This window comes from Diadema setosum, chromosome 4 (genome assembly GCF_964275005.1).
Source record: "Diadema setosum chromosome 4, eeDiaSeto1, whole genome shotgun sequence".
In the NCBI taxonomy this organism is placed as follows: domain Eukaryota; kingdom Metazoa; phylum Echinodermata; class Echinoidea; order Diadematoida; family Diadematidae; genus Diadema; species Diadema setosum.
This window is the reverse complement of record NC_092688.1, coordinates 23,361,558-23,387,736: the sequence shown is the minus strand read 5'-3', so window position 1 is coordinate 23,387,736 and position 26,179 is coordinate 23,361,558. Positions and strand designations below refer to the sequence as shown.

At 36.5% G+C, this 26,179-nt stretch overlaps 1 protein-coding gene across 1 annotated transcript; it reads right to left on the bottom strand.

Moving 5' to 3' along the window:
- Window positions 1-4,427: 4,427 nt before the first annotated feature.
- On the bottom strand, window positions 4,428-26,130 carry LOC140227720 (neuronal acetylcholine receptor subunit alpha-10-like). Its single transcript, XM_072308129.1, has 7 exons — window positions 26,043-26,130; window positions 14,864-15,006; window positions 13,213-13,257; window positions 7,552-7,661; window positions 6,540-6,759; window positions 5,507-5,825; window positions 4,428-4,936 (listed from the first exon to the last, which is right to left on the bottom strand). Exons 1-7 carry the CDS (start codon window positions 26,128-26,130, stop codon window positions 4,428-4,430), a joined length of 1,434 nt encoding a protein of 477 aa, XP_072164230.1.
- Between the last annotated feature and the right edge of the window lie 49 nt (window positions 26,131-26,179).

The window sequence follows — 26,179 nt, the reverse complement described above, 5'->3', positions numbered from 1 at the left end:
CTATGATTTAATGATTATTCAAGTAATCCTCGTTTCTGGAGCTTTGCAAGTACATCCACTTGCCAGCATCAAAGAGTAAACATTGGTAAAATGGCATAAATGCCAAAAAAAGAGAGAGAGAGAGAGAGAGAATGTTTGTTGATAAACTCAGTGCTTAGCAATGGAATGGATGTTTCATAGCGTGTAAATTAATTGACCTTTCTAGTCTTCTGGTGTACACAAGTTCATGATTTCCATAAACTGTTACCTCCGGCAAGCTAGCAACATGTGTGTGAGTGATGTACCTGACGAAATGAGAGAGAGGGCAAAAAAAGAAAGGTCATTTTCCACAATTTGAGCACATGAGGTAGGCCCAATTGTGAAATGGCTTATTATGTCCACCCATCAGAGACCCCCCCCCCCAAAAAAAAAAAAAAAAAAAAAAAAACGATACAGAAAGAACGACTTGTCACGATAGCAACAGGGTGAGAATTGTTATGAAAGTCAACATTTAACCTAGTTTACCCTAGGTTTGTTCTGATGCGAGACAAAGTGATAAACTTCAGTTCTGAAGGACGCCAAGCCCAGCCTTAAGTGCCCCTCAACCACTGTAATTAGATGCACGGGCAGTCAAGTAGTGGGATAGGGCTGCGTGTGAAGCAGTGTGCCGGGCCACTGCACTCAAAATGAACAGACATATTGTGCATTTCCTGTGGGAGAAAGTTCCGTATATACAACGTCTTAGATTTGTAAAGGTGACAACTGAAAAAAAAAATAATAAATAGGAGAATGCACTTTCCAGATATTAGTTATTCATTGACATTAATCATTGGACTTTGAACCTGCAATCAAATAAGTAGATGAGGATAGTGAGAATAAACGACAAAGTTCTTGAATTTCGCTATGAGGATTTTTTACTGTTGTATCTATTTTATATATTGATTTAAACAGCGTAGGATCCAACATACACACACACACACAAACAAACAGGTCAATGTGTTAGCTCCAACCTGACGGAAAAATGTGTCTAATATCTGCCAAATAAAGCAAAAACCCACAGAAAACAATAAAAACAACACAAAAACTTACTGAAATTCACTGTCTCCTTTTTGACTTGAATTATTTAATATGATTCTTTAATGTAATCACATGTTTCACATATACACACGTACGTGGTCCTCCATTAACATTTTTCTCAAGTTTATTGATCTTGCGAATGGAACAGAATGCCTTTTAATCCTCTCTGCCGAAACGTTTTTTTCTTTCTTTCTTTCTTTAAGTTTTGCTTTCATCCATTTCACCAAATAATTCGTAGCAGTGTTCTAATTTAATGGTATCTATGGAAAGTAATGGCATTTGAACTTGATTTGGCTAACCTTTGAACTTTGATTTTTCAGGCCTTGTATTTTGGGCAGCTACAAGTAATTATTTCTGCACATTATCTATTAATTATTACCTGCACAGCAAATCGATGATTCAACAGTATACCTCAAGCTGCAATTATGACCCCCCCCCCCCAAAAAAAAAAAAATAAAAATCATACTTTCTTGGCAAAAAAAAAAAGAGACAAAAAGTACAGCTACCTTGTTTGACGCCGACAATTATTACCTTTCAAGTCATTTACACCTCTCCATGAAATTCAATACTTGAAATATCTCGCAGAAGTAATGACGGAAAAATACATCTCAAGTACCTCGAAACTTTACCTTTAGTTAATAGTCGTCCATTTTTTTCTAACCTTCCTACCAAATTACACCACTATTTGGGCAATCCAAGCTGAACATACAGCATTTCACCAAAGGCCATTATGACCAGTTGCAACGTCCAACCCAAGGTGAATTTACTAACATTCTAATCAGTGTCATAACATCCTACGTACAGTCAAAAAAAAAAATAATGAAATGGTAAATCAGCATTTTAAATGTCACTCCTCCAATATTTGTACCCTATAACAATGGCTATAATTAGCAATGTAATTGATGGACTTACCATTTCTGAAATGGCAGTCCAACATTTATTGTTAAATTAAGCATTTTTAGTGTTACATTTAACATCTGACAAAGATTTGCAGACAAGTGACAACATTTAAAATGTTAATTATTATATAGCATTCACTTTACCAAACATGTAACTGGGGAAAGTACTGTACATGAGGAGTGCTGATTTTGTCGCCATAACTCCTGGTACACACGGCTCAACGAATACTTGGTAGGCATTGATATCTTACTCTTAGTTTTTATTTTTTCCGGACTAAAATTAACGATTACTTCATGTTTAAAACATACCTTCATTTACGTGCATTTCATTCAACAGTTACAACCTAGGTGCACATTGATTTTGGATGTTGTGGCATTTGTTTACACAATATTGTACCAATGACATTATTGAGTGATCAATTTTACAAGCTCTGCTCTCAAATGGTAATTCTTTTCCATCATTACGTTTACTTTCATGTCAACTCTGCAAAGTATGAATCGCTTCTGTTATCATTCAATGTATTAGTATATATCTTTTGAAATATGCTTTATGAAACAATACATGGTTGTGAAATGCAGGATTTGTATTATGTCTTACCCTCTTGTCAGATGGAATTAAACTATGGTTGAATTGAATTGAACTGAAATGAATCCGTTAAGTGTTGTGAGATATCTGATTTTGAAGGATGGACAGACGGACAACCAAAAACAAACAAAAACAAACAACAAAATGCACCTGGTAGTCTTTAATTCGGAGTCAGCTGCAAGCAAAGAATATCGCCAGATGATGTCATCATACTCATCTGGTAACCTGCAGCACTGCTAGGGGATTATGAATATGTGCGAAATCACCTAGAACTTCTCATACCTCACACCAAAAGATTGATATTATACCTTCATTTAAATCAACTTATATCTACCTACCTACCTACCTATTAATGGTTACCCTAGCAGAGCCGTGGCATTATGGATGGAAACCTCTTTGTAATATGGACGAATTTGGTGCGATTCTCTATGTCTCCTTTGCAATGTCCATAGCCATAGGGAAAGACTGTTCCTTATTCTCTGCCTTTGTTGTTGTTTGTTTGGTTGGTTGTTTGTTTTTGTGGGTTGTTTTGTTTTGTTGGTTTTTTTTGCTTTATTTCCTTGATCGCGGAATTAAGGGCTGAGTATTTAAGTTACATTCTTGTTGGTAGTAGAATGGTAGAAATGCACTTTTCGTGTTTTAAACGAAAGTTTTCACGGAGATCTCAGAAGAAGTTGCGATGCGGTCTTCTAAGATCATTATAGCTACATCAACGCTGGAGTGGGCGTGTCTGTGGACATTACAATCTTTTCTAGTATTTCTGAATAGAACTCGTGTAAGATATACATCAGAAAAGTGAATACAGCACTATGTGTGATATATCAGTTGATGTTGTCTTTCATAATGACTACTTACAAGTTGTGATCCAGAAGTCAAGCGATAGTACAAAGTACAAAGCTTGTCACCTAGAGATCAACGGCAAATCGATCCTTTTAACCAGTGGAAAAGAAAAGGTGCCATGAGAAAATGTGAAGTCGGTGACATTCTAGGAGTAAAAAAAAAGCAATGAGCATTGCCGAATTTACGTGACAGTCACGTGACTGAGAATACACACACACACACACACACACACATACCGAGAGGTACCAGGGCGTATAACCAGAGAAGATAACGTGAATGATACAAGGACACGTGATGGAATACTGCAAAGAAATTTACATAATTGAGGAATATTCTGAACAGTAGTACACGCAAATGTAAAGAACGAAATGTGAATGCGAAAATTGCTGCATTGTATTTAAATATTTTTTGAGTCGAATATCTATGTGTGTTCCATATCCCTTAAAAGTTAAACCATTAGCTGTTTTACGATTAAATCTACAAAGATACATAGTGCAAAATATACTGCAGATTCAAAGTATTTGCTACATAATAGTATCAGAGATTGGCGTTTTAGATATGAACACTTCGATATCGATATCTAACAAATTTATTCAACTCACTTACAAAAGATCATGTTTAAAATGACTTAGCTTACATCCCATCACCTATTCGCCAACAACTTTCATGGCACACATCTTACATAGAACGTAACTACATGTTGCAGTTCACACTTTACTCCGGTCACAGAGTAAAGTCAACAAGTCACTGCAGCGACATTTAGGCCAAGTCAAAAAATTATTCACGAATCATCATCAGTGACATCAGCGAATCCGCAAGTCAAGCGTTCTATGATTGATAATGGAGTCACAAACAGCGATCAGGATGAAGATGATAATGACCACTGACAAGACTGAAGAAGAATAATAGGATGCGTTGATGCTAAGTCCAATCCACGTGTCTATGAAGGTGGACTTGTCCTTTAAATGAAAGGGGTTTTTTTTTTTCTTTGTCAGGTCGACCGGCGATGCAGTTTCTCTATGCAGCTGATAACTTGTTTTGCTTATTTACACGGCTCTTCCTGACGCGAATTTCACAATGAGTGCCAACAGAACTGCGCATGTTACCACGAGAACTGTCACAAACAGAAGCTTGTCGATGACGCGAGCAAGTAGACGCCACTCTTCTATTATCACGTCACGAGAAAACTCCAACGATTGCCGACGGTCGAGCGAGCTAGACTCGTTACAATCCACCATGTTGTTCCGGTCATCCACCTTCATGCCCATCGGGGTGACCTCTGACCCATTTGACTTCAGTTCTAACTCGACTTGCCTCGAGGAAGACGAGGCATTGGCGCAATTATCCTGGTGGCTGCTTTGGGCTTGGCGCGAAGAACGCACCGTGGAAACGCGGTGGAGGAGTTTCCGGTGTGCGCGTGCATGGGTGAGGAGGATGAATTTCCGGAGGCTAGCGGGGACGGGTTTGAATCCACTCACGTTGTAGAAGCGCAAACTGAGAATACTGCAGGCAATGGCCAAACAGCTGCACATGACCATGAAGAGAAAGAATATTCCTGTGGGAAGACAAAATGTGAATTAATTTAGAGCAGCTTTAATACAGACAATGACTCCATCAAATAATATATCAACCTTCATTGTCCTTTACTTTCCAGCATAGCAAACCATTCATGAGAATTGGATGGTGCTTTTTGACATCGCTTGTTCAGAAGAGTAGGCCTATTGCGACAGATAGAGATGAAAGAAAAAGATCTGGAAAGTTAAAATAAGAGTGGTGAATAAGGAGAATTACAAATTATCGCATGCCACTGATCTCCCTGTTCAGTCTTTCTTAATTTTTCAAAATCCACTTCAACTGTCCCTTACTTTATTTCATAATGATTAGCTGCATGTAAAAATTTCCAAAATGTCCATTTTTACTTGAAAGTTTGAATATCAGGGAAGACAAACGGCATTACCGTGATTTTGGTGATTTTGATCGAACCTCTCTTCTCACATCGACTGAAATTCCTTTTGAAACACCATCCCGGCTTATTTTAAACTTTGATTCTTCTAAACTGAAATGAGGTACTGTAATGCCAAGTGTTAACAACTTTGAGCACAGTATGGGAATTCCCCCAACTCACCAAGAAGAGGAAGCTCTTCGCCCAGCGGCGGCATCAGGCCAGCTATGAGCTGTTGAAATAGAATGGAGGCCAGCAAATTGCTCACGGCAAACTGCACCTTCTCTCCTGACTCGGGTGGAATCAGATAGACCAGGGTGTTGGTGAAACAGAGAAGAATGCTGGGTATGATCATGTTGAGCAGATAGAAGGCGTACGTGCGCGTCAGAACAAGTGTGTAGCGGACTGTCGTATACTCGGCTGGGCAGCAGTCGTATGTAACGAAGCGCTCCTCTCGACGGACACTCGACAGATTCCACACACCATTCCCGATGAAGACATTCTAAAGAAGAAAAAATGCATCAGTTGAAGATGATGACTAAAGACTTGAATTAGCGAGGCGTTAAAAGGATGACTGTCTTCACTTTTTCTATATTGTAATCGGCCTGCTCCTCGTATTTCCAACTTCCGTGAAATGGACCGAAGGCGTACTAGGCCGTCGACGTAAAAGAGTTGCGATGTGTTTATAGTTCGTTTAGAATGATATGTCATGGACTGCAAAACTAGAATTATAGTCATTGCATTTGAAATCATTATGTAGGCGATGTAGGGACTACAACCTCTTCCATTCTTCACAGGGACATTGCAATAGTCATTTTATAGTTGGCACACGTACACGTTTATTTTACACCCATGACATACTTCATGTAAAGGTTAAAGGGAAGCTGCTGGTAATATCAAGATGTCGAAGGCATATTGGAGACAATTGTGCACGTGGCTTAGAAAGTCTGTGCTTACTTTGGTCTACATGCTGATGCTATGAAAATTGTGGCCAAAATGAATTAGCTTTAAAGGTTTTCTTTCTCCATGGCCATGTCTGTGTTGTAGACGTTTTGTTGCTGCTTTTCCATCACTGTTGTCACCTTTTGTACCACAACATTAGACTTTCAAGTTTGTTTGCTGTTGTTGTTGTTGTTTTTTAGCCTACGGCCGAAGAAAATGGAACGTATGTTCGAGTTATCACTGAAGTCATTCTGAAGACGTTCACACTACCAACCTGGTTTGCATCCGCGTGTTGCAAGAGATGGAGATCGAGCTCTTTTCGGGTGTAGACCCAGGAGCTAAAGGAGAGTTCGCACATCTGTACGTCGAAGGGAAAATACATCACGTTCACTCGACACGAGGTGGTGGCAATGATGGGCGCGTACCACGTGACATTTCCTTCGTAATGAGCAAGAATCAGGGTCTTGGAGATTCTCACGAAGTCTTTGTCAACGCTAGGAGACAACCAAGTGTAAAGAGACCGTTGAACTCTTTTTAATACGTTGCTGTAGTCGATATTTTGGTGGGGTTGTGTCATTACTATTACATGGAGTGAATGAAGTACAAAGTGTACTGTCTATTCAACAGGGGTAATCAGGGAATAGGATCCAAATTAATCCTCTGATTGGTGCAGCAAGGATAGAAACAGCCCGGTTTGAGATTAAAGAGTTGCTGATAAATGAATTGTTTTGAGTGTATTGCATGCTTTCAGACATAGTATGATTTGAATGAATATCAATATCTTTAAGGGAAACAAATCTGCATTTATTATCAAAAGCCGGTGAATCGATTCGACTTGAATGCTAACAAGAATAGGTAATAAGACGTAAGCTCTTCCCTCAATTTCATGTTGATACATTTTTCTTCAAACTAGAAAATATTATGAATGTTACATTTCATTCATTGTATCCCTAAGCATCAAGCTTGCATGCTGATAAAGAAGTAGAGAGACTCGTACTTGAATGCTGGAAGCCTGGAATTTTGACTGGAGATGTACAATTAAAATGTAACTTTTGGAAGTCTCTTAAATACACTCTCATCAGCCGTTTACGTTTGACATTCTTCAATATTCTTCAGCGTCATGGAAAATTCTTACAAGACTTTAAAACCGGATGTTTGTTATAGATTCAAACACACAAACACATATCTCGGAATAATGGTAATATGTCTAAACCGATGGGTAATGCCCAGTACACATGTATATTGATTAATCTCATGGTTCGGAAATCAATTGTATTTTAACTTACTTTTCATAGAGATGTATATCTGGTTTCCATATTTTGTCTGGTTCAAACTCAACAGTGGTGACTCCAGAATAATTAGCTGGATTCCAAGTCAGAAAGTCGTCTTTCCAATCCTTTTAGAAGATGAGAGGGAAAAATATACAATATATAAAAGCCAATTCCATACACCTTTAGCCTGTTAAGGTAACATATCACTGAATTTCATGCATGAATGAGCACATTCGAGTTTCTCTATCAAGGTGCAAAAGCAAAATTTGCAATATGGACAATCTGCCACAATGTAAATTGTTAACTGGAAACAAATGATCAGGGTTACACAGAGATTTTATCTATTAATGAGAGACGATCGATTAAACATAACGATTAAGCCTTCAAACACACACACACACACGCACTTAAAAAAAGGAAAGAAAAAGAAAAGAAGAAATCAATTTTCATGAGTTGCATTGTTTGACAGTTATAGTAACCCAGCAAGGTATATGGACTATAAAAAAAAGAAGAAATGTGAAGAAGAAAGATACTGACTCTAAGGGGAAAAAGTTGACTATTGGATAATAGTGTTTTCTTTCTTTTTTCAAGTGCACTGGATCACTCAAACTTATTTCACGCTCTGTTTTACTTTCTCTGCGATATGATTGAATTTCATTTCACTTTTGTGTTTCGTTATTCCTTGCCTGAAGACAATTGAGGTTGCTGTAATTTGACATATGACATATTGAGTGTTATTAAAGGCTTGTATAAGAAATGTGAACTTGAAACTGTGTTTACCTTTTGTTCTACTTTGCTGAGTGCATAATAAAAAAAAAATTAACCGAGTACAATCTTTACATTTCATTCAGTAAAAGTGCGATAAAGCACATATCAGTGTGAAGCGCCTAATCCATCACTCTAATGATTATGCAAAAAAGATATTCGAACATCAAAGAAACTGTTAATCATTCATTAGGATTTTTCCGCCCAAGTGTGCGTGTCGTTAAAGAATATCCATGAGTTATCAATGTCTAGCATAATGCAGTAAAATATGAGTGGGTCTTGGGATAAAGTAAATGTTTACAGTTCTCTTAATGCGCTGGGCTCTCGTCACTGCCGCCATCTCGTGTAGTGTTCAAACATCGGTTTACATCAGTGCCCACGTAGTTATTTTACCAAGGCATTCAGCAGTGTTCGGGAATATTTCAACAAGCTTTAGAAATACCCTGAATACGAATATTCAGCGATCATAATATGATATACTCGCAATACATAATAGCCTTCAAGGGATATGAATTATGATCATGAAAAACCGTTTAAGACAACAGATGATAACAAGGACAGGACGTATGAATTATCTATACCATAAGAATTACACATTCATATATTTGACCAGGTTCTCGCTGTTTCTACCATATTTCCACGCTGTCGTGAGAATCAGGAATAGGTTGCAGTCAAGAAATTATTAGATTATTATAAAGATCAAATCATTTTAATGATATAAGTTTAAACAATAACATAAGTTTGAGATGCTTATGATATCACTTGATTTGTACTCAGTCTTTCCTGGGGCAAATTACTTTTGAAGAGGGCCTTATTTATATCATTCTTGCTTTCATAAACAACAAGAAATTATCACAATTTAAATCTACCTTAAGATGTATTATTCATCTCAATAATTCTTCAATTCACACAAAAGACTTTTTTCTGCTTTTGTCTTTTCGCTGTTTTAGGGAATTAAAACCAGGTAAGAATGAATAACAAATGATTATGATGATAATCGATTATTCTAGTTAAATCAGGAAAAGTCAGAGTTGTTATTTATTGGCTCCAAAGTTCTACTTGACAAGGTCAGTCTTCCTTCTTTAACGGTTGACAATGATGTTGTTATTGCTCCATCTAAATCGTATAGAAATCTTGGGGTATTATTTGATTCTACAATGTCAATGTCTGTTCAGATCCCTGCTGTCTGTAAATCTGTGAGGTATCAATTACGCAATTTGGGCATCTATTCGCAAGTATTTAAGTCGTTCAGCCACAGAAAAAAAAAAATAGTTCATGCTCTTATATCGTCCCGACTTGACTTTCGTAATGCACTCTTATTTCAGCTACCACAATCTCAACTTTCACGGTTACAAAAATTCAGCATCTCGCATTGTTACCCTTACCAGGAGAAATACTCACATTACCCCTGTTTTGTCCTCATTGCATTGGTTACCCGTTGAATCTCGCATTGTATTTAAATTATTACTATCTCTTTTTCATTGCATACACGGATCTGCCCCTGAGTACAATGTTAATTTGCTGACATTTTATAATCCTCCTAGATGTTTAAGGTCATCCGACTGTAGATTGCTTGTTGTTCCAAAAATAAAGAAATCATGGGGGGATCGGTCATTTGCACATGCTGGACCTTACCTGTGGAATCAGATGCCTCAAGCATTTACATTTCGAATGTTGACTCCTTTAAAGTTGCCCTCAAGACTCATTTGTCTGTAACCGTGTCCTAGTAGAATTGTATATTATGATTTTTTTTTTCATCATCATTATTGTGTCATTCATTTTCATGTGCATGTTTTGTGTAAGGATTTTTGTATTTCATAACTCACTTCTTCTACTGCGCCTTGAGCACGTTACTTATGTGGAATTGGCGCATTATAAGTACCCTATATCATTATTATTATTATCAACAATAAGTAAATACATATAAGCACACATTAATATCATATTCATATGCGTAGATATACATAAACATATATGTATGTATACATATATATATATACACACACACACATATTATGTATACATTGTATATATATATAATATATGCATATATGCATGCTGTATATGTATATTTTAACTTACAGCAATCGATTGCCTGAAAAAAAAAAGGAAACATCAGGGCAGAAGTACACTCAACGTTCGGTAATCCCAGACCGTAATAATTATAATGATTAGCAGAGTGACTATGCCATTGTAATTAAATAAGTCCCAAATGAGCGCAGGCTTCTGATAGCACTGAGATTGTTTCTCCAGATGCATTTTGGTAGACCAGGCCTGCAGTTTGACCTTTACGTAGTTTCCCTGAGGCACCCGTATTTATCACTGTTGTTCTTTTAGAAGATAATAGTGTATTACTATTGCAATATCATGCAGATCTAGGGTTAGATGATGTGTATTAAAAACCGGACTGCAATGAGCTCTTAAGATCGTTATCTACTGTAGATATGAACTTGCGTTGACATTCGTGGGAATTTGCTAGATACTGATTCGGTTCAGTTCAGCTCGATTTTATTTCTGCATTTTTTCAAGGAAATCATGTATGAAAATGACAACATGTGTATCTGACAACAGAATAGGAAAAAGCAATATTACATTCATAGTATCGATAATCACAATCTTTAAAGTTTAACTACAAGGACAATGAGATCAAAGGAATCGACGATGCACTTGTTTCCAGGTAAACAGGAAGAAAAAAATGCAGGAGCCTGCCGTCTTTAACCAACAGCTTGATAGTGATGTCAGCCTCAGATTCTCAAAGAATTGATTAAGAAATTGATCATGTTAAATACTGCAACATTTCAGCACGTTGTGCCCTCATTTATCTATCATTGAATCAAGCATTAGTAGTCAATAGCTCGTCACATAGCTGAAACAAAATTTTGATAGAATAGTCCATGTGTCACGACTTTGCTAAGGTATGCCTCAAGGTGTGTTGGATTATAAAAGACAGGTGTATTGGGAACATGTTTCGTTTAATGAGTGACGTCAGGCAGGAAAAAACGACATTTACACTAACAGGTGCCAGCACTTTAATAATTGTAATTGAAAATGGCATTTGCATCAATTAAGCCGCGACGGCCGTACACCATACTGCTGTTGTTTGTAATATCTCGATGGTCTAATGTTTGCTGGGAAGGCATCGTGACAAGTTTTCGAGTTAAATCACATATGTCACCAGTGATGATCGACAGCAGCTGATTTATAACTTAAGCACGAAAATCAGAAAATGAACTGTAAAGTCATGAAGAAGTATCTTTTTTAACGTGCATATTTTTTAAACTGTTTCGTCCCTTCAATAGCACCATCTCGTTCAGAGTCGTTAATAGAAGAATATCAGGAATATTGCCAGCGATGTTAGATATCAGTCCAGAAAATCTGAATATCATGTGCATTTTCCCCATTGGTGCAACGTAATTCAAAATACGAAAAAGAATTCTTTTTTTCACATGTCAGTGCCTGCACATTTTAGTAATCGCTGCACGCATTAAACGTTATCATGAGAGCAAATCATTGGGCACACAGGAAAAGAGTAAACTCATGTCATAAATAATGCCGTGCAGTTGGTAGAAATAACCTTCAACTGGTAGTATTATGCAAAATGAAAGTTGGAACGGCATGATAAGCGACATACGGGAGCGAGGCTGGAGTCATGTCTGATAATGATAAAAGCCTCCCACTGAAACTAAATGATTATTATCAAGGTAATGTACGGAGCATTCCTCTATCGGACCAAGACAGGTTGAATTCCATATCGATGTTTGGCCCTCGCAGAGGCTCTCACACAGACATGCAGCTTGGCAGTAGCTGGTCTTGTCCCAATCTTTTGATGAGCAATGGTCAAACAGGCGTGTTGTACGTTAAACCAGCGTATTTCCACACTATCTCAGCAAATGCTACTAAAATTTAAGATGTTCCTGAATTTAAGGACAAACTGCAGGTATGTTTATTTGTGGTTTTGCAGTATTGCAAGAGCAAGTGTGGCAAAGATTCTGCAAAACAAAAGACAATGATGTCGTTATTGATACTGTCCAACGGTTAAGAGGAGGTGACATTAAGCCTTGACGGCACCCGCAACAATGAAACTGTAGTCTAGCTATGGCGCGATGGTGCTGACCGTCATAAATAATGTGTTGAGTGTAGTGCGCTGATCAGACTTTGTATTTTGATAAAACACCACCAGTTTAGGTTCGCCTTTGTCGGGATATTTTTTCTTCATATTTATTTGATGCTATAATGAAACTATTCTTTACTGGTATGGAATCATCTCAAAATCATCTTTTATAACTTCTGCCCTGCATCGACCATCGAAACATTTACCTATTGCTACAACAATAGTACATTAAGATTTCCCCCCCCCCCCTCCTTCTCGGTAATTACATTAAAAATCTCCAAAGGAATATACATATGTGTTTCACACGGCAAGTTGAATGGAAACGGCCAAAGCAAGAAAACACTCGTCGGCGTTTTTCATAGATGAAGGAGCTCATGAAAAAGGAGCACGTTGTCGGATTCATTGCATAAATCGAGCGTCATTATCGCGTTACATACGTGCCTGCGTCTGTGGGTGCACAGTCCTATGTAGGTGAGTGATATGAAAGGTAACAGGCACAGCTCTCATGTCCGTGTTCCTACTTACTTACTCCTCCGTAATACATGCACGTAAGTTATGCTGCTTGAGATTCATTCATTTTTTTTTTCTTGAAGCAGACAGTGCTTATGATTTATGATAACACTATGCGTGTCATGCAGGATGGAAGACAGGAATTGTCCGTGTGTCGTGTTGTGGTTTGGTTCTTGTTGTTGCTGCTGTTATGTACAACCTAATAATCTCTGCGCATTTTGTAATGTCTTTTTTTTTATTCACATCATATTAGCTCTTTATGATGTCATAGTCCGTGATTTTATTCTTACCAGTCTCTGCCAGGCACTAAGGGTCAGTCTTTGGAGAGGCTCGTCCTACGCAAATCAGGAGACATCATGCAGCAGGAAAGAGACAAGTTGGAAAAAAATACATCACTTTACTTTGATCAATTTATATAACACCATATACTTTGATAGATACAAAGAGAGAAGATATATTCAATACCTAGGAGAAATTTATTCTCATCATTATTCCATCCTTTTTCTTTCAAGATACATACCAGGACAGTATGAACAACATAATTCTATGTGGTCACAAGAATCTTCGGCTGTTTTCAAATATGTTATGGAAAGAAAAATTCGTTATCTGTTTAGCAATATCATCACAACATTGAATCTCCTCAAATGGAGTAGCATCGGTCAAAGCAGTGAGATCGTTATTTAATGAGGCGAGAAAATATGAACAATGGTTTGATATTGTGCTCGTATAATATTGCAAGACAATGATATCCCATATAAGACCATAAAAGAGAATTATGTGTAATGTGTCCCAATATTTGACTGTGCATTATAAAACTAACAAAAAGATTTGATTTCCCCCGACGACTCAAAACGGGTGAAAAGTGACAACCTAGTAATTCATTTGTTTGTTTGTTTTAATATTTTCTGAAAGAGCAGCTCTTCTTCAATATATTTCTTAAGTTTGAGAACATAAAACGAATGAGAAATTACCTTTTTGCATTTTTATGCTAGAGCACTTTAATTAACGCATTCGAAGCACAACTTCTATCATTTGTACTTCCAACTCTAATTACTCTTGAAAGGATGATGCTATTGCTTAGTTTCTTAGTATCGACAACAAACCCTTCTACACTTTTTACTTTCAACTCTATCAACTTTTGAAAGGATCATGCTATTGCTTCGTCAGTTAATATTGGTCATGACTATTATGCACTTACTGATGTGTTAACTTTCAGTTTAGCTTGTTAATCCCATCATAATGGTTGCTATGGAACTTTATGTAATGTTCTTTGTTCAACTCATTAAAGGGAGTACAGCGGCATGAACTAATTACCCACTCAACTGAACCTACGTTCGATCTCTTTTCTCAATACACACTCCATTAAATTAGATGGGTTTGGAAAATCCCCCTGTTTTGAAGTATACGTCATTTTAAAGCATGGAGTCTGCTCTTTCAGAATCTGCCCTAAACTAAGAATGGCGACTTTTTGGTGGTTTTGTGATGCAGGGACACATATGCAAAGTATGATTCTTTGTTGCAGAGCCCCATTGACAGCCACTAAGGTTTCATGGAATCTTGTATACTACCTGTTTCAAGGGGCCGCTCTTCATAATCAGAGCTTGCTCATCCTTCCTGTTTGATTGCGAGAGAAGAGAAGGAATTTATGACTTCCCCTTACTATTGAGGTTTGAGTCATAGATTTGACTGGTCGTTGTATTGCTGTTTGATATTGAATATTCAGTTAATCCTTGTCTATCCCGATTAACCAACTACCTATTGAGAAATGACGGACCACGACTGTGACTGTCCAATGAATAAAGCGGTGCAATCAGCCCCCTACCCTCCTTTATATATATATATATATATATATATATATATATATATATATATATATATATATATATATATATATATATAATATGTGTGTGTGTGTGTGTGTGTGTGTGTGTGTGTACTTACAAAGTCAATTATCTGTGAGATGAGAAGGCGGTGGTAGACGTTGATTTGTTGAGACATGTTAACGATCGGTCTGACAGCGACTGAGCCGTAGGCGGACATGAGGTCCTCGTATAGACGTTTGCTGGGATTCAAACTGGCAGAACCTGAATGTCGTAATTAATGTCGAAAGAAAAAACATGAACTAGTTTTGAAAGAATCAAAATTTACATTGCATGGAGAGAGGATAAGGAAAGTAACGAATCAAAACTAGAAGAAAAAGACAGACGTTCACGAGAAATTGAAAAAAAAAAATGATTACAATGGCATAGATTAGCATTATTATAAGGCCACATTTAATAAAATCATCGTTGTTTGTTTGTTTTTTTATTCCTGAGGGCCCATCTTTTTGAAGTTCCCAGATACTCAAGTTTTCAAGGTATATTACGCCTATTGCCCATTGGTTAAGAGGGACTTAATGAGTCATTATCTTATCCAACGATATAGGCACTCTGTAGGCTTTGAATCCAATCTCACCTGTTGGACATGCAAAAATCTACAGTTCTGAACAATATGCAGTGTGGGCACTGTGGCATAGTAGATAAGTCTCCTAACTTTCAATCGGAGATCACGAGTTCGAATCCCGTGAAGTGTCTAAGTGTCTTTGAATAAGATGTATTTTACCCACAATGGCAGGACTCGCATGGTAGAACATTGGTAACATGTAAAGACGGTATCATTATTAAAACCTGAACATGTAAAACGCGTGAACACTGAACGTTGAACGTTGCATGGCAAACAATGAACGCTATAGGAAATACGTCAAACATGGCTTTTTTGTTGACTACGTCAAGATGAGATGGAAAAAAGGAAATCGCTGAAAATACATTGTTCTTACTGTATATCGTCCAAGGCAGAACTATTCAATCATGATGTCAATGCTATTCATATTTTCTTGGGTATTAGTAAGACACGCTTTATGCCATGCACGGATGCGGTCATGACCGCCCTGGAAGTCATCATGAGTCAACATCAATGTAGAATTAGTGGAGCCATGATCTTTTCAGCAGTAAGTTCATCAACATTATAGTTTGTTAGTGTCCCTGTATTTTCAGAACCATACTTTTCCACCAATAGCAGAAATCATTTTACTACGTCATGATTAAACTCGGTATGCTATAGAATTACATTCAGCTGATAAGCCTGACGGTTCAAGCCTTTTTGATCCTCTTTTCTCTACTTTTAATGTCAGGAAAAAGATGTCTGTAAAATTCTCTAGGCCTATATCTAAGCAGTCGTTTGATACCAAATTCATGAAGGTTAGTTCTAGCTCTTTTATATTTTCATATCCTTAATTTCATTTTTCCCACGTTTTATTTTGTTTGTGTGTGTGTGTGTTAAACGGTTTTGGTTTAAAGACTCATAGTAGTCAGTTAGGCCCCGATAATCAATACACCATTAATATTATATAGTACCATCATTGGTTTAAAATGAAAAAGTTCAAAAAGATCCGCTTTGCCGTGGAATTACAAAAGGATGATAGGCCAAGCCGACTCCATGACAGAATTTTCATTTGAGTCTGCATTCACTCTATGCGTCATCCACTCTGTGTATATGACAAAGACAGCGATTACAAATCCCACTTTAAACAGACACCTCGTCCATAAATTGGTCCATTACTGGCCGCCACTGCAGAGTGCATTGTGCATTAAGTATTAAGCTGGAATTAAGAGCCAGAGAGATACGGCTGTAATTGACACTCGAGCGTGACATAAGTCTCAAGGTTGCCAATCACGAGCCTGATGACAGTGCGATATACGCTGCTCACTTTATGATTTTATGCACAGAGATTGATAATGTTGTTTAAAAGTGGAAAATAAGCAAGTATAACGTTGACATTAATCCCATTTGATGTATAACATCAAAGCCCAGATCACGTTCCTTTCTATAGTTAAATAGAAAGTGTTGTAGCGAGGCGTGCGTTCAACTTACTGAACACTTTTTTTTTTGTGACATCTATCTTCGTAGCATTTTTGTGATTGGTCGTTAGGTCGTTAGTCCATTGAATACTCTTCGTTGTAAGGGGCTTTAGAACATTTTCCTTCTTTTATAGATGTTAGTTTGTGTGTCTTTGTGTGTGTGTGTGTGTGTGTGCGTGCGTGTGTGTGCGTGCGTGTTTGTGTGTGTAGTAATGTAATTTGCTTTTTTGTGTAATGCTGTCTTTGCCTGTACGTATTCAGTGCGATTACGCAGTATTAATAACTCTGATCAAGTTGGTCAAGGTGACTAATAATATTGATAGTGAGACTGTTATAATCATATTCATGGTTGCCAGGTCTTCGTATATCTCTTTGATTTTATAAGAATCTGAATACTCTTTCTTTACAAGTACGCATTGAAGTGGTTAAGCCGCATAAGAGAGTGGAATCCTAGCTATCATTTTTTTGTGTGTGTGTGTTATTTATTTAGTATGGTTTTGACATCATTGAACAAAATTCGAGTAAAGAATGCAAAAGGGGATGCATGAGTGTAGAGAGCTGGAGAAGTGACCTTGGCCGATAGAAAACGTCTCAAGGGTTTCAACAGGCGTGTAAGTTTGTCAGATACTTCTTCCTATTACACCGTGTGTATGGGGGGGGGGTGACGGCGGCCTTGCGGTTGTTTATTTGTTTGTTTGTTTTTTACTATAGCCACCTATCAATAAATATCGGATGGGAATAAGGCAATTATCCACTATGTTTCATATAGGCTACGAAAAATGAATTCAAAACGAAACGCCAAAGACTATAGCATCTGTGGTTCAAAAACAAAATGCTATGGGGAACGTTATTCAAAGATTGTTATTTGGGAACTTACACATTACCATATTACACACTAGTTTTGTGCGATTTCACCACAACATTAATATATTTCAAATGAATTGATAATCATTAAAGCTATTAGCTAATGAAACTCATACGTTAGCAAAAATTTATATATAATACAGAGAAACTGAAATTACAAAAAGGTCACACTTCCAGTGGAGACCTGAGTAGAGGATATGTGTAGTTTAAAGGGTGACGTCAGATAAGGGTTTCGTGTATGTTATATGAAAGATACCCCACCAAAAAACCAACATCACAAGTGTCTTCATCCCCGTATTAACTGTCGCGCTGATGGTAAGTTCTCTGTGTTGCTGAAATCGATACATGTGCTCCGTCATGAACAGAATCAACCATCGATATGGTCTGCCAATAATATATCATGCGCAGATGAAAGGCTGAGACAGGACAAACGAGGGAAATATACATCACATTAATTATTATTGGTTGTTGTTTCTTCTCCTCGTCGTCAGTGTGAAAACGCCAGACATGTGACGATAGGTTGTGTGCTTCCATTCCGAAGCGAAAATTACTTCAAACAGTATCGGCTCTGTGGACCGGTAATTTCGAAGCGAAAGGCACAGAACTTCTATAAGCGGATCATAAAAATCATAACAAACGAAAGTCGCGCACGGAATACATGCATCAATCATTTTTTGAGTGTTGCTCTCTACAGAAGTCATAGTCATGCTATAGATAGCTTACTTGTAGGTGTTTTAAAAGCAACAGCCGCCGAATTTCATCATTATTCTTGTATTGCTCATACACATTTTTTACACATTGCAAATCCAACAGAGATGAAATTAGTCAATAAGCAAATTATGTGTAATTATGCTATCAATAGCGTGATAATGCAGAAGCAAATAAATCAGATCATATCAAATTAAATTAAACTAAATGAATTCAAACAAAACTAAAATCAATATCAAAATCAAAGTATTCCTAGGCCTGGAGGTCCCCTTTAACTTAAAGTTCATAGGGAGGGTATACATCAGGCTTTCTTTCTCTCCGTCTCTTCCTTCCCAAGCTTTCTTGTTGTCACTCATGGTCGTAGAGTATAGCATGTGTGGATACGCACTTTCCTAATCGCTTGCTCTCTCTGTCAGGGCCAACTGTGTGAAAGCGTCGTAATAATCACAGACGCACATAATTGTTCTGCTCTTCGTCGTGTGTCTGTGAGCGTAGGACATTGTTTTAACATGTACTTGAGCGTGTGTTTGGGTGAAATAGTGTGTTCTTGCTTCAAGATTCAACTTCAAGATTCAACTTTATTTTCACTTCCATCAAATGAACAAAGAAATTATATACATTGCATATGTACAGGATATTTGTCATACTTGCAGAATGTAATTTGATAAGGTACATATGAAAATGAGAAGTAGATGAAAAAAAAAATGCAATTACATCTTTGTTAATATATGCATGCATATGATACAAGTCAACTAAGGATGAGGATGGAAGTGGAGGGTCCCACTAAGAAGCAGAGCTTGTACGATATGGGACCCTCAGAAAATACACAAGACAGCAATATAAAACAAATTAAACGAACTGATGTCAACTGACATCAAGATGATTGGGAAGGGAAAAAGAAAGAAAAGGAAAAAAAGAGAAAAAAAGAGGGGGAAAAAGGAAAAAAGGGGGGAAAACTACAACACGTGCCATCGTAGACGCAAGCAATCTAGATTCCATAATGTAAAATAAGTGATGAAATACAAGCTGGATTCAATATAATGCAAAACATTTTTAATACGTAATTATGTTGGTAAGAATGCAGGAGAAAGAGAGAATAGACACATCGTTATATTCAGAACACAGACAGGAACATAATTATAAGGAGGACTTATGTAAAAAAAGAATGATGACTTGACTGAGATGATAAAGGGAAACTAACTCGGCTGGATGTTATAAGATTTCAATAAAAATGATTTTAATTTATTCTTGAAGGAGTTCAGAGATTGAGCTGTTGTAATATTGTTGTGAAGTGAATTCCAATACTTTGGCCCATCGTAGATGAATGTGTTTTGAGCCAACAAAGTTCTCAGAAGTGGCAATCATTTGATCGCCTTGTTGGATAATTGTGAACAGATTGATTTTTTTGAAACATTGTTTCGAAACATTGTTTCGAATATATTTTGAAGATTATTTTTGTTATAATTATACATAAATTGTCCTAAATTAAACAAATACAAATCATTAATTTTCAATATTAATGCTCATAAAATAGTGGGTCAGTATGGGACAAAAATGCAGTATGACATATGATACGGAGTGATTTCTTTTGCAATAAAAGTTATTTATCTAAAAATGTTTAATATGTATTTCCCCACGCGAGAATACCGTAATTTAAATACGGCAATATTAAAGATGAATATAGTACAAGCAGGGACGACAAAGGAAAACAAAACTTAAGCTTATTAATTATACCAATATTACGTGAAATAATTTTACATATACTGTCAATATGAAATTTCCATGAAAGCTTATTGTCAACTGTTATTCAAAGAAATTTTACATGGGAAACATTTTCGAGTGGAGTACCATCTAAAACAATATCAACAGGTGATGCCTCAGTAGAATTGCTAAAGAGAATATATTTTGTTTTTTGAAGATTAAGAGATAACTTATTTGCTTTTATCCACTTGGCAACATTTTCTAATTCTGAATTTATTGTATTAACAAGGGTAAGAAGAATATTGTGTGAAAAAATAGATTTGAGTCATCTGCAAAGAGAATGAAAGAAAGAACATCTGATGATCTACAAAAATCATTTATGTAAACATTAAACAACAGTGGACCTAATAAACTTCCCTGTGGCACCCCACATTTAATATTTAACATTTGTGAATTACAACCATTTAGAGAGACATAGTGTTTCCTGTTCATAAGGTAGCTCCTGAACCACTCCAAGGCCTTCCCACACACTCCATAACGATGTAATTTGTTAAGTAAAATATCATGATTGATGGTGTCGAAGGCCTTGGAGAAGTCCAGGAACAAACCTATCAGATGAGAAGATTTATCAATAGCACGTGCCACTTTTCTATAAAAGTCAATAATGCATGTGTGGTGCTATGTTTCTCCCTAAATCCAAACTGAGAATTCGAAAATGTATAATTGAATTTAAAGAAATTAATAGTTCTTTTATAAATATTTTTTCAAGAAGTTTTGACAATGCACTTCACAAAGAAATTGGTCGGTAATTATTTACGTCTAATTTGTCACCTTTTTTAAACAAGTGAGTGTGTGTTTGTGTGTTTTTTGTGTGTGTTATAATGTGTACTCATATGTATATGTGTACTCATGTGTACTCATATATTCGTAGAATGAAATATCGCTTTAAGATGTGGAATAAATCTGTAATACCAGCAAAAAAAAAAGAAAAAAAGATGGCTGAAAACAGTTACATAATAGCCACGGCGCCTAAATCTTCTCAGGTAACAGTTATTGTACATACGGCTGTGATGGCGATCCGATACATTTGTATTATACAGACCGACTTCTTAAAGATTTTTAGACAGCCATTACTCGTAAATAGGTATGCAATACCCTGCTACTTCGGCTTAATGTCAATCTTTGTTTAATAAACAAGTTTCATAACTTTGCACACATCAACCACGCACATACTAGTATAAGCAAGGTTCTAATTAACCCACTCGACACCGTTTGGTCCCGTACAAGAATACGAGGGAGGTGAAGGACGTAGTTCACGAGTTAAAATCAGAAAAAAAAAGAGTGGTGGACACGACGGCATTGTTCTTACTGAAAAATATTATATCCGCAATTTTGTCGCCCTGAACATTATTTATATTGAATTTGTCCCTAATTGTTACTGCCATAGTGTCTATTGCTTAATTTGTTCCAGTTAATATAAAAAAAAAGTTATTAAAGAAGATGAAAGTAATTATCGTCCAATTTCTCATTAGACCACAATTTTCAAGATACTCGAACATATTTTTTTTTTTTTTGTGATTCTCAACAGGAAACAGTTTGTCAGTATTAACGGTTTTAGTTCCACTTTGAAAACGCTATCTTGCTGGGTCCCTTAAGGATCTCGCATGGGTCCGCCTTTGTTTATTCTTTATATGAATGATTTCAAAAATTCGTGTGATGTTTTGTCCTTCCTTCTGTTTGCCGATGATTCGAATATCCTGTGTTCACATCGAAACCCAACGCCTTCTTTTTTTAGATGTAGTGAACAGAGAATTAAAGTCAGTTTAAATGTGGATTTAAGCAAACAAGTTGTTTCTCAATGTAAGCAAAACCATTTATATGTTATTTAGTAAGTTCGTAACTCATTTGCCAGGCGATATAAAAATGAAGAATGACTGTATAATTCAAGTTTGAATCGTCTGGATTTTTAGGTCTTGAATTATCCATGAATTATCATGGGAATAACACATAGATATCTTATCTAAGATGCTTTCAAGAAATATTAGAATTTTAAACAAACTCAATTTTTTCCCCAAATCCCAAACATATTTTGAAAAAATTATATTCCACGTTTAATTGTTATCTGAATTAAAATCCCACATTGAGAAAATTTTCAAAATACAAGAACGGGTTATTCGTTCAGGTAACCTAGCTGGTTTTTATTGTCACACGAATCATTTTTTCTTTGAAAACAGAAGTGTTCTTCTCTCTTTGTTTTCAAACAAAAACTCAAATCAATGCATGGTGGATCAAATTGCAGTGTACGCTTGCTTTACATCTGTCTCTAGCGTTTATGCTCCCATATAATCACTACACTAGTACTCATACGTTGAAATCGTTATGAACTTGATTCTAGTTATATGTTCGTATTCTTGTGTATTCATACATATGCTATTTTTCACTCAGTTCTTATTCTTTTTCTTCTTTTAATCCTTTTTCTTTCTCTTCACTTTTACTTCTTCTGCCCTTTGTATCTTGCTATTTTAGCTTTCATATAGTTTTCATGAGTATTTTGTGTCCTATCTGCACTGGAAATTTGCATTGGTATATTTTTTTTTTCTGGAACCAGCGATTACAAACTTTGCTTTAGGGTTCATTTATATTTCACATATCATAGAGAATTGTCTTTTTATGTTCATAATGCTTACACACTTTCTAGTCATGACCAGCTTATATTATTTTGTATCTTGCTCGTTTGTATTTTTGGGGGATGGGGGTTAGCATTTGTAAAGATTTCAAGTGAAATATGAAAATAAACGTGCTGAAATTGTTCACTCTTCGAGTGTAAGACGAGTGTAGTTTCAGTTAATCTAATTCAATAAAATTCAACCACAAAGCTTTGAAAAAAAAAATCATCATGTTTGGTAACCTATTTCTTGCCAAATCAGGAATGAAACGATTCTCAACTTTTAAATGATGTAGATTACTAATCAAGATGAGATTCTCTTAACCCATCAAATTAAAGGATGGAGACGTAATACAGAAATGTTACTTTGCAACTGATTGACAAATTGCCCTACTTCGACGTCGAAGTAGGGCAATTTGTCAATCAGTTGCAATGAAAACATCTCGACGGAAGAATTTCATGAATTTGGAGAAATGTTACTGTTTTAATAGAAAAGGGGCTATTAAAGATCCAATAAAACATTCAAGCGGACCCACTATTTATTTTGTTTGACAACTGCTAAGCACGAGATTTCGATATCAATGGTAACTTTTGTGAACGAATCAATCTGTAGACTCGGTAAAATTCTTGACGACAATCTCTTTATGATGACGTCAACGAATCAAGCTATCAGACACCATTAATGCAGAAACCTGTACATTGTTTCTTTTTTTTTTTCATTCACAGCATCAACGAAAGAAATCCTCCCATCAAAAAGTGAACATTCTTATGATTATGCTTACACATAATCAAAGGTTGTGACTGCTGACTATCTGATTACATTAGCTTAACATGCGAGTTTCCCGAAACCACATTAAAAATGCTTTCCGTGCAAAAATATAGGGGGGGAGGGGGAGACAAAGTAATGGTCAAGCCAACTGCACACGGTAGCATGTTAGCATACTGCGCTTGTAGTCGCATTCATAAATTACTGCTTCATGACACGTGATTGGACGGGAGCAGCACGGCTAATGGGTGCCCGCTTTCCCCGCAGGACGACAAAGGAAGATTCGTGGCAAAAGTCTGCTGACTGAAAAAACCGCGTCAATCATGGCAATAAAAAAATCTCGTACCAGCCATGCCAACGTAAAGCCATATATATATATATATATATATATATATATATATATATATGAAGAAATAAACTGGTAATACATTTTTGCCAATAAAGAATGATTTTATTCGACTCAAATTTTCAGCAGCCTCCGCCTTCTTCAGGAGTCTTGTCTTGCATTACCAGTTTATTTCTCATTTCTTCGTGGAGCCAATACGTGAATTCTCAACATGTTTATATACATTTATATATATACCAAGCCTCATACGTATTGACAGCTCTTCTTTCGAAACAAGAAAGAGATATTCATGTAAATCAATTCATTTTGAAATAATATATAATGTATGTACTTTTTGCCAGTATGCATTCTTTTGTTTATCTGTATCATTTATCTTTTGCAAAGTCGAATGTTTATGTTTATGATGCAATTCCAGATTTATTATGTGTTATGTTTTGTTGGAAAAAAAGAAGAATGAAAATAAATGAATTGAACTGAATTGAATTGAATTAAATTGAATTGACATTATTACAATACATGCAAGGTCTGCGTTCTGAACATCATACCTTGATTCGACATGACATAAGTTTAGTTCTTAAACTCGCAGGTTTCACTATAGTAACCAGTCATTTTCAAGCTGAAACAATTGGGGTCTTTTTAGGAGATATCCGTAAGTACGTGTATAGCTAGTAATTTATTAGTGGTAATTAAAAGGGTGAGGATAGGGTGACATTTTATTAAAAAAAAAAAAAACTTGAGACTTTGCCACCTTAGATATCCCCTTGGTCTGACTACTTTTTAGTTCACAATCGGAAGCCTCAAAAGTTTAGCACTTAATACTTCGAGAAGGACAAAATCATGTAATCATCCGGGATAATCTCTCTCTCTCTCTTCTTCGGTTTTAAAGCTTTCGCAGTTCACTTTGTGTGTACACCTGAAATGTTCTGTTTTGAAGAAGAATGATAGAAAAGGTCGAACACTGTGGTGGGAGAGAGAATGTATACAACAAATCTCTCTGTCTGCATACTTTCACTTCGGTTTCAGAGCCCTTTTCAGAGCTCCTCAAGAAAGGATAATCTCCAGTCCTTCATCACTGGTTACTTCTACTTACTTCTTCTCTCTCTCTCTCTCTCTCTTCTCTTCTATCCTACTCTGCCTTTCTGATATATTGTTATTTTAGATCTTCACTCAGTTCTTTAAAGAACTGACAAAAAAATACCGTCTTCATTTCGAGTAATGTTATTTTCTCATTCCCCTTATTTCCTCCATTTTTCTTTCACTTTTTATTTCTCTCTCTTTTCTCTTTCTCGGTTTCTCTCATACCGTTCTAGCTTTCTTACACCCATTCTTTGCCCCGAATAGAAAATTTCAGGTCTACACACACACACACACACACACACAAGCCAAACCGCAAACTCTCTGCTGTTACAATAACTATGCCTGATAGAGTCCCTCAAGGAATATATTTCGTGGATTTCTGTAATCATTTGTGTTGCTTTAAGTTCCAACTGGAGCAAAAAACACCATTTCGTTGTAAACAATGTCCAAAGTCCCTGCTGGTATACTAAGGGTTAAAAACCGCTAACCTAGCATAGATTGACCTTTGGATATATTTTTCATGAATTACTTAACTTCCTGCCCTCGTTGAAATAATCATGAATTCAATTCATAACATACAATCAAAAGTTCTTCCTGTCGATGTAATGTGTCGGCATAAACGGTATCTAGGTCGACAAATGGAGGCTTATGTTGTTGGTGTGACGTTATAACCTAGAACAAAAAAATCGGAAGGCACTGGGGAATGGACGCCGATGACAACTCGTAGAATCAAAAAAACAAACAAACAAACAAACAAGTTGTGATATTTCTTGGATTTTTCAATCATTACAAAATTTTTAACAGGTGGTCATCCTTGAACGACTCTAAATGAAGAGGGTAAGATTTAAAAAGTTATCCACTTGTTTTCGACGATAAGAAAGACCACTCTCCGAATAGCATAAATTTGATGTCACGCACGTTTAGATGACAACTAACCCGTACAAGCCCTCAAAAAATATCATAAACGCAATATGTTGTTAAAGCTCTTATCTCTAGCTAGATCTATAACAACTTACCACAACATTTACCAGTGTAAATGACGAGTGATAAAATACAGTGAAAGAAACGTAGCATCATGCGCGCATCAAAACCGTTACCTTTGCCTTGGCAAACAAGTAGTAGGCTTAGGATGATCCATGATATCCCCAGCAAGGCTGCCTGAAGACCAAACAACGACGTCGCCATCCTGTGTCCGGAAATGTATGTCTCTTGTTTATTTGTTTTTTCTCCTGTC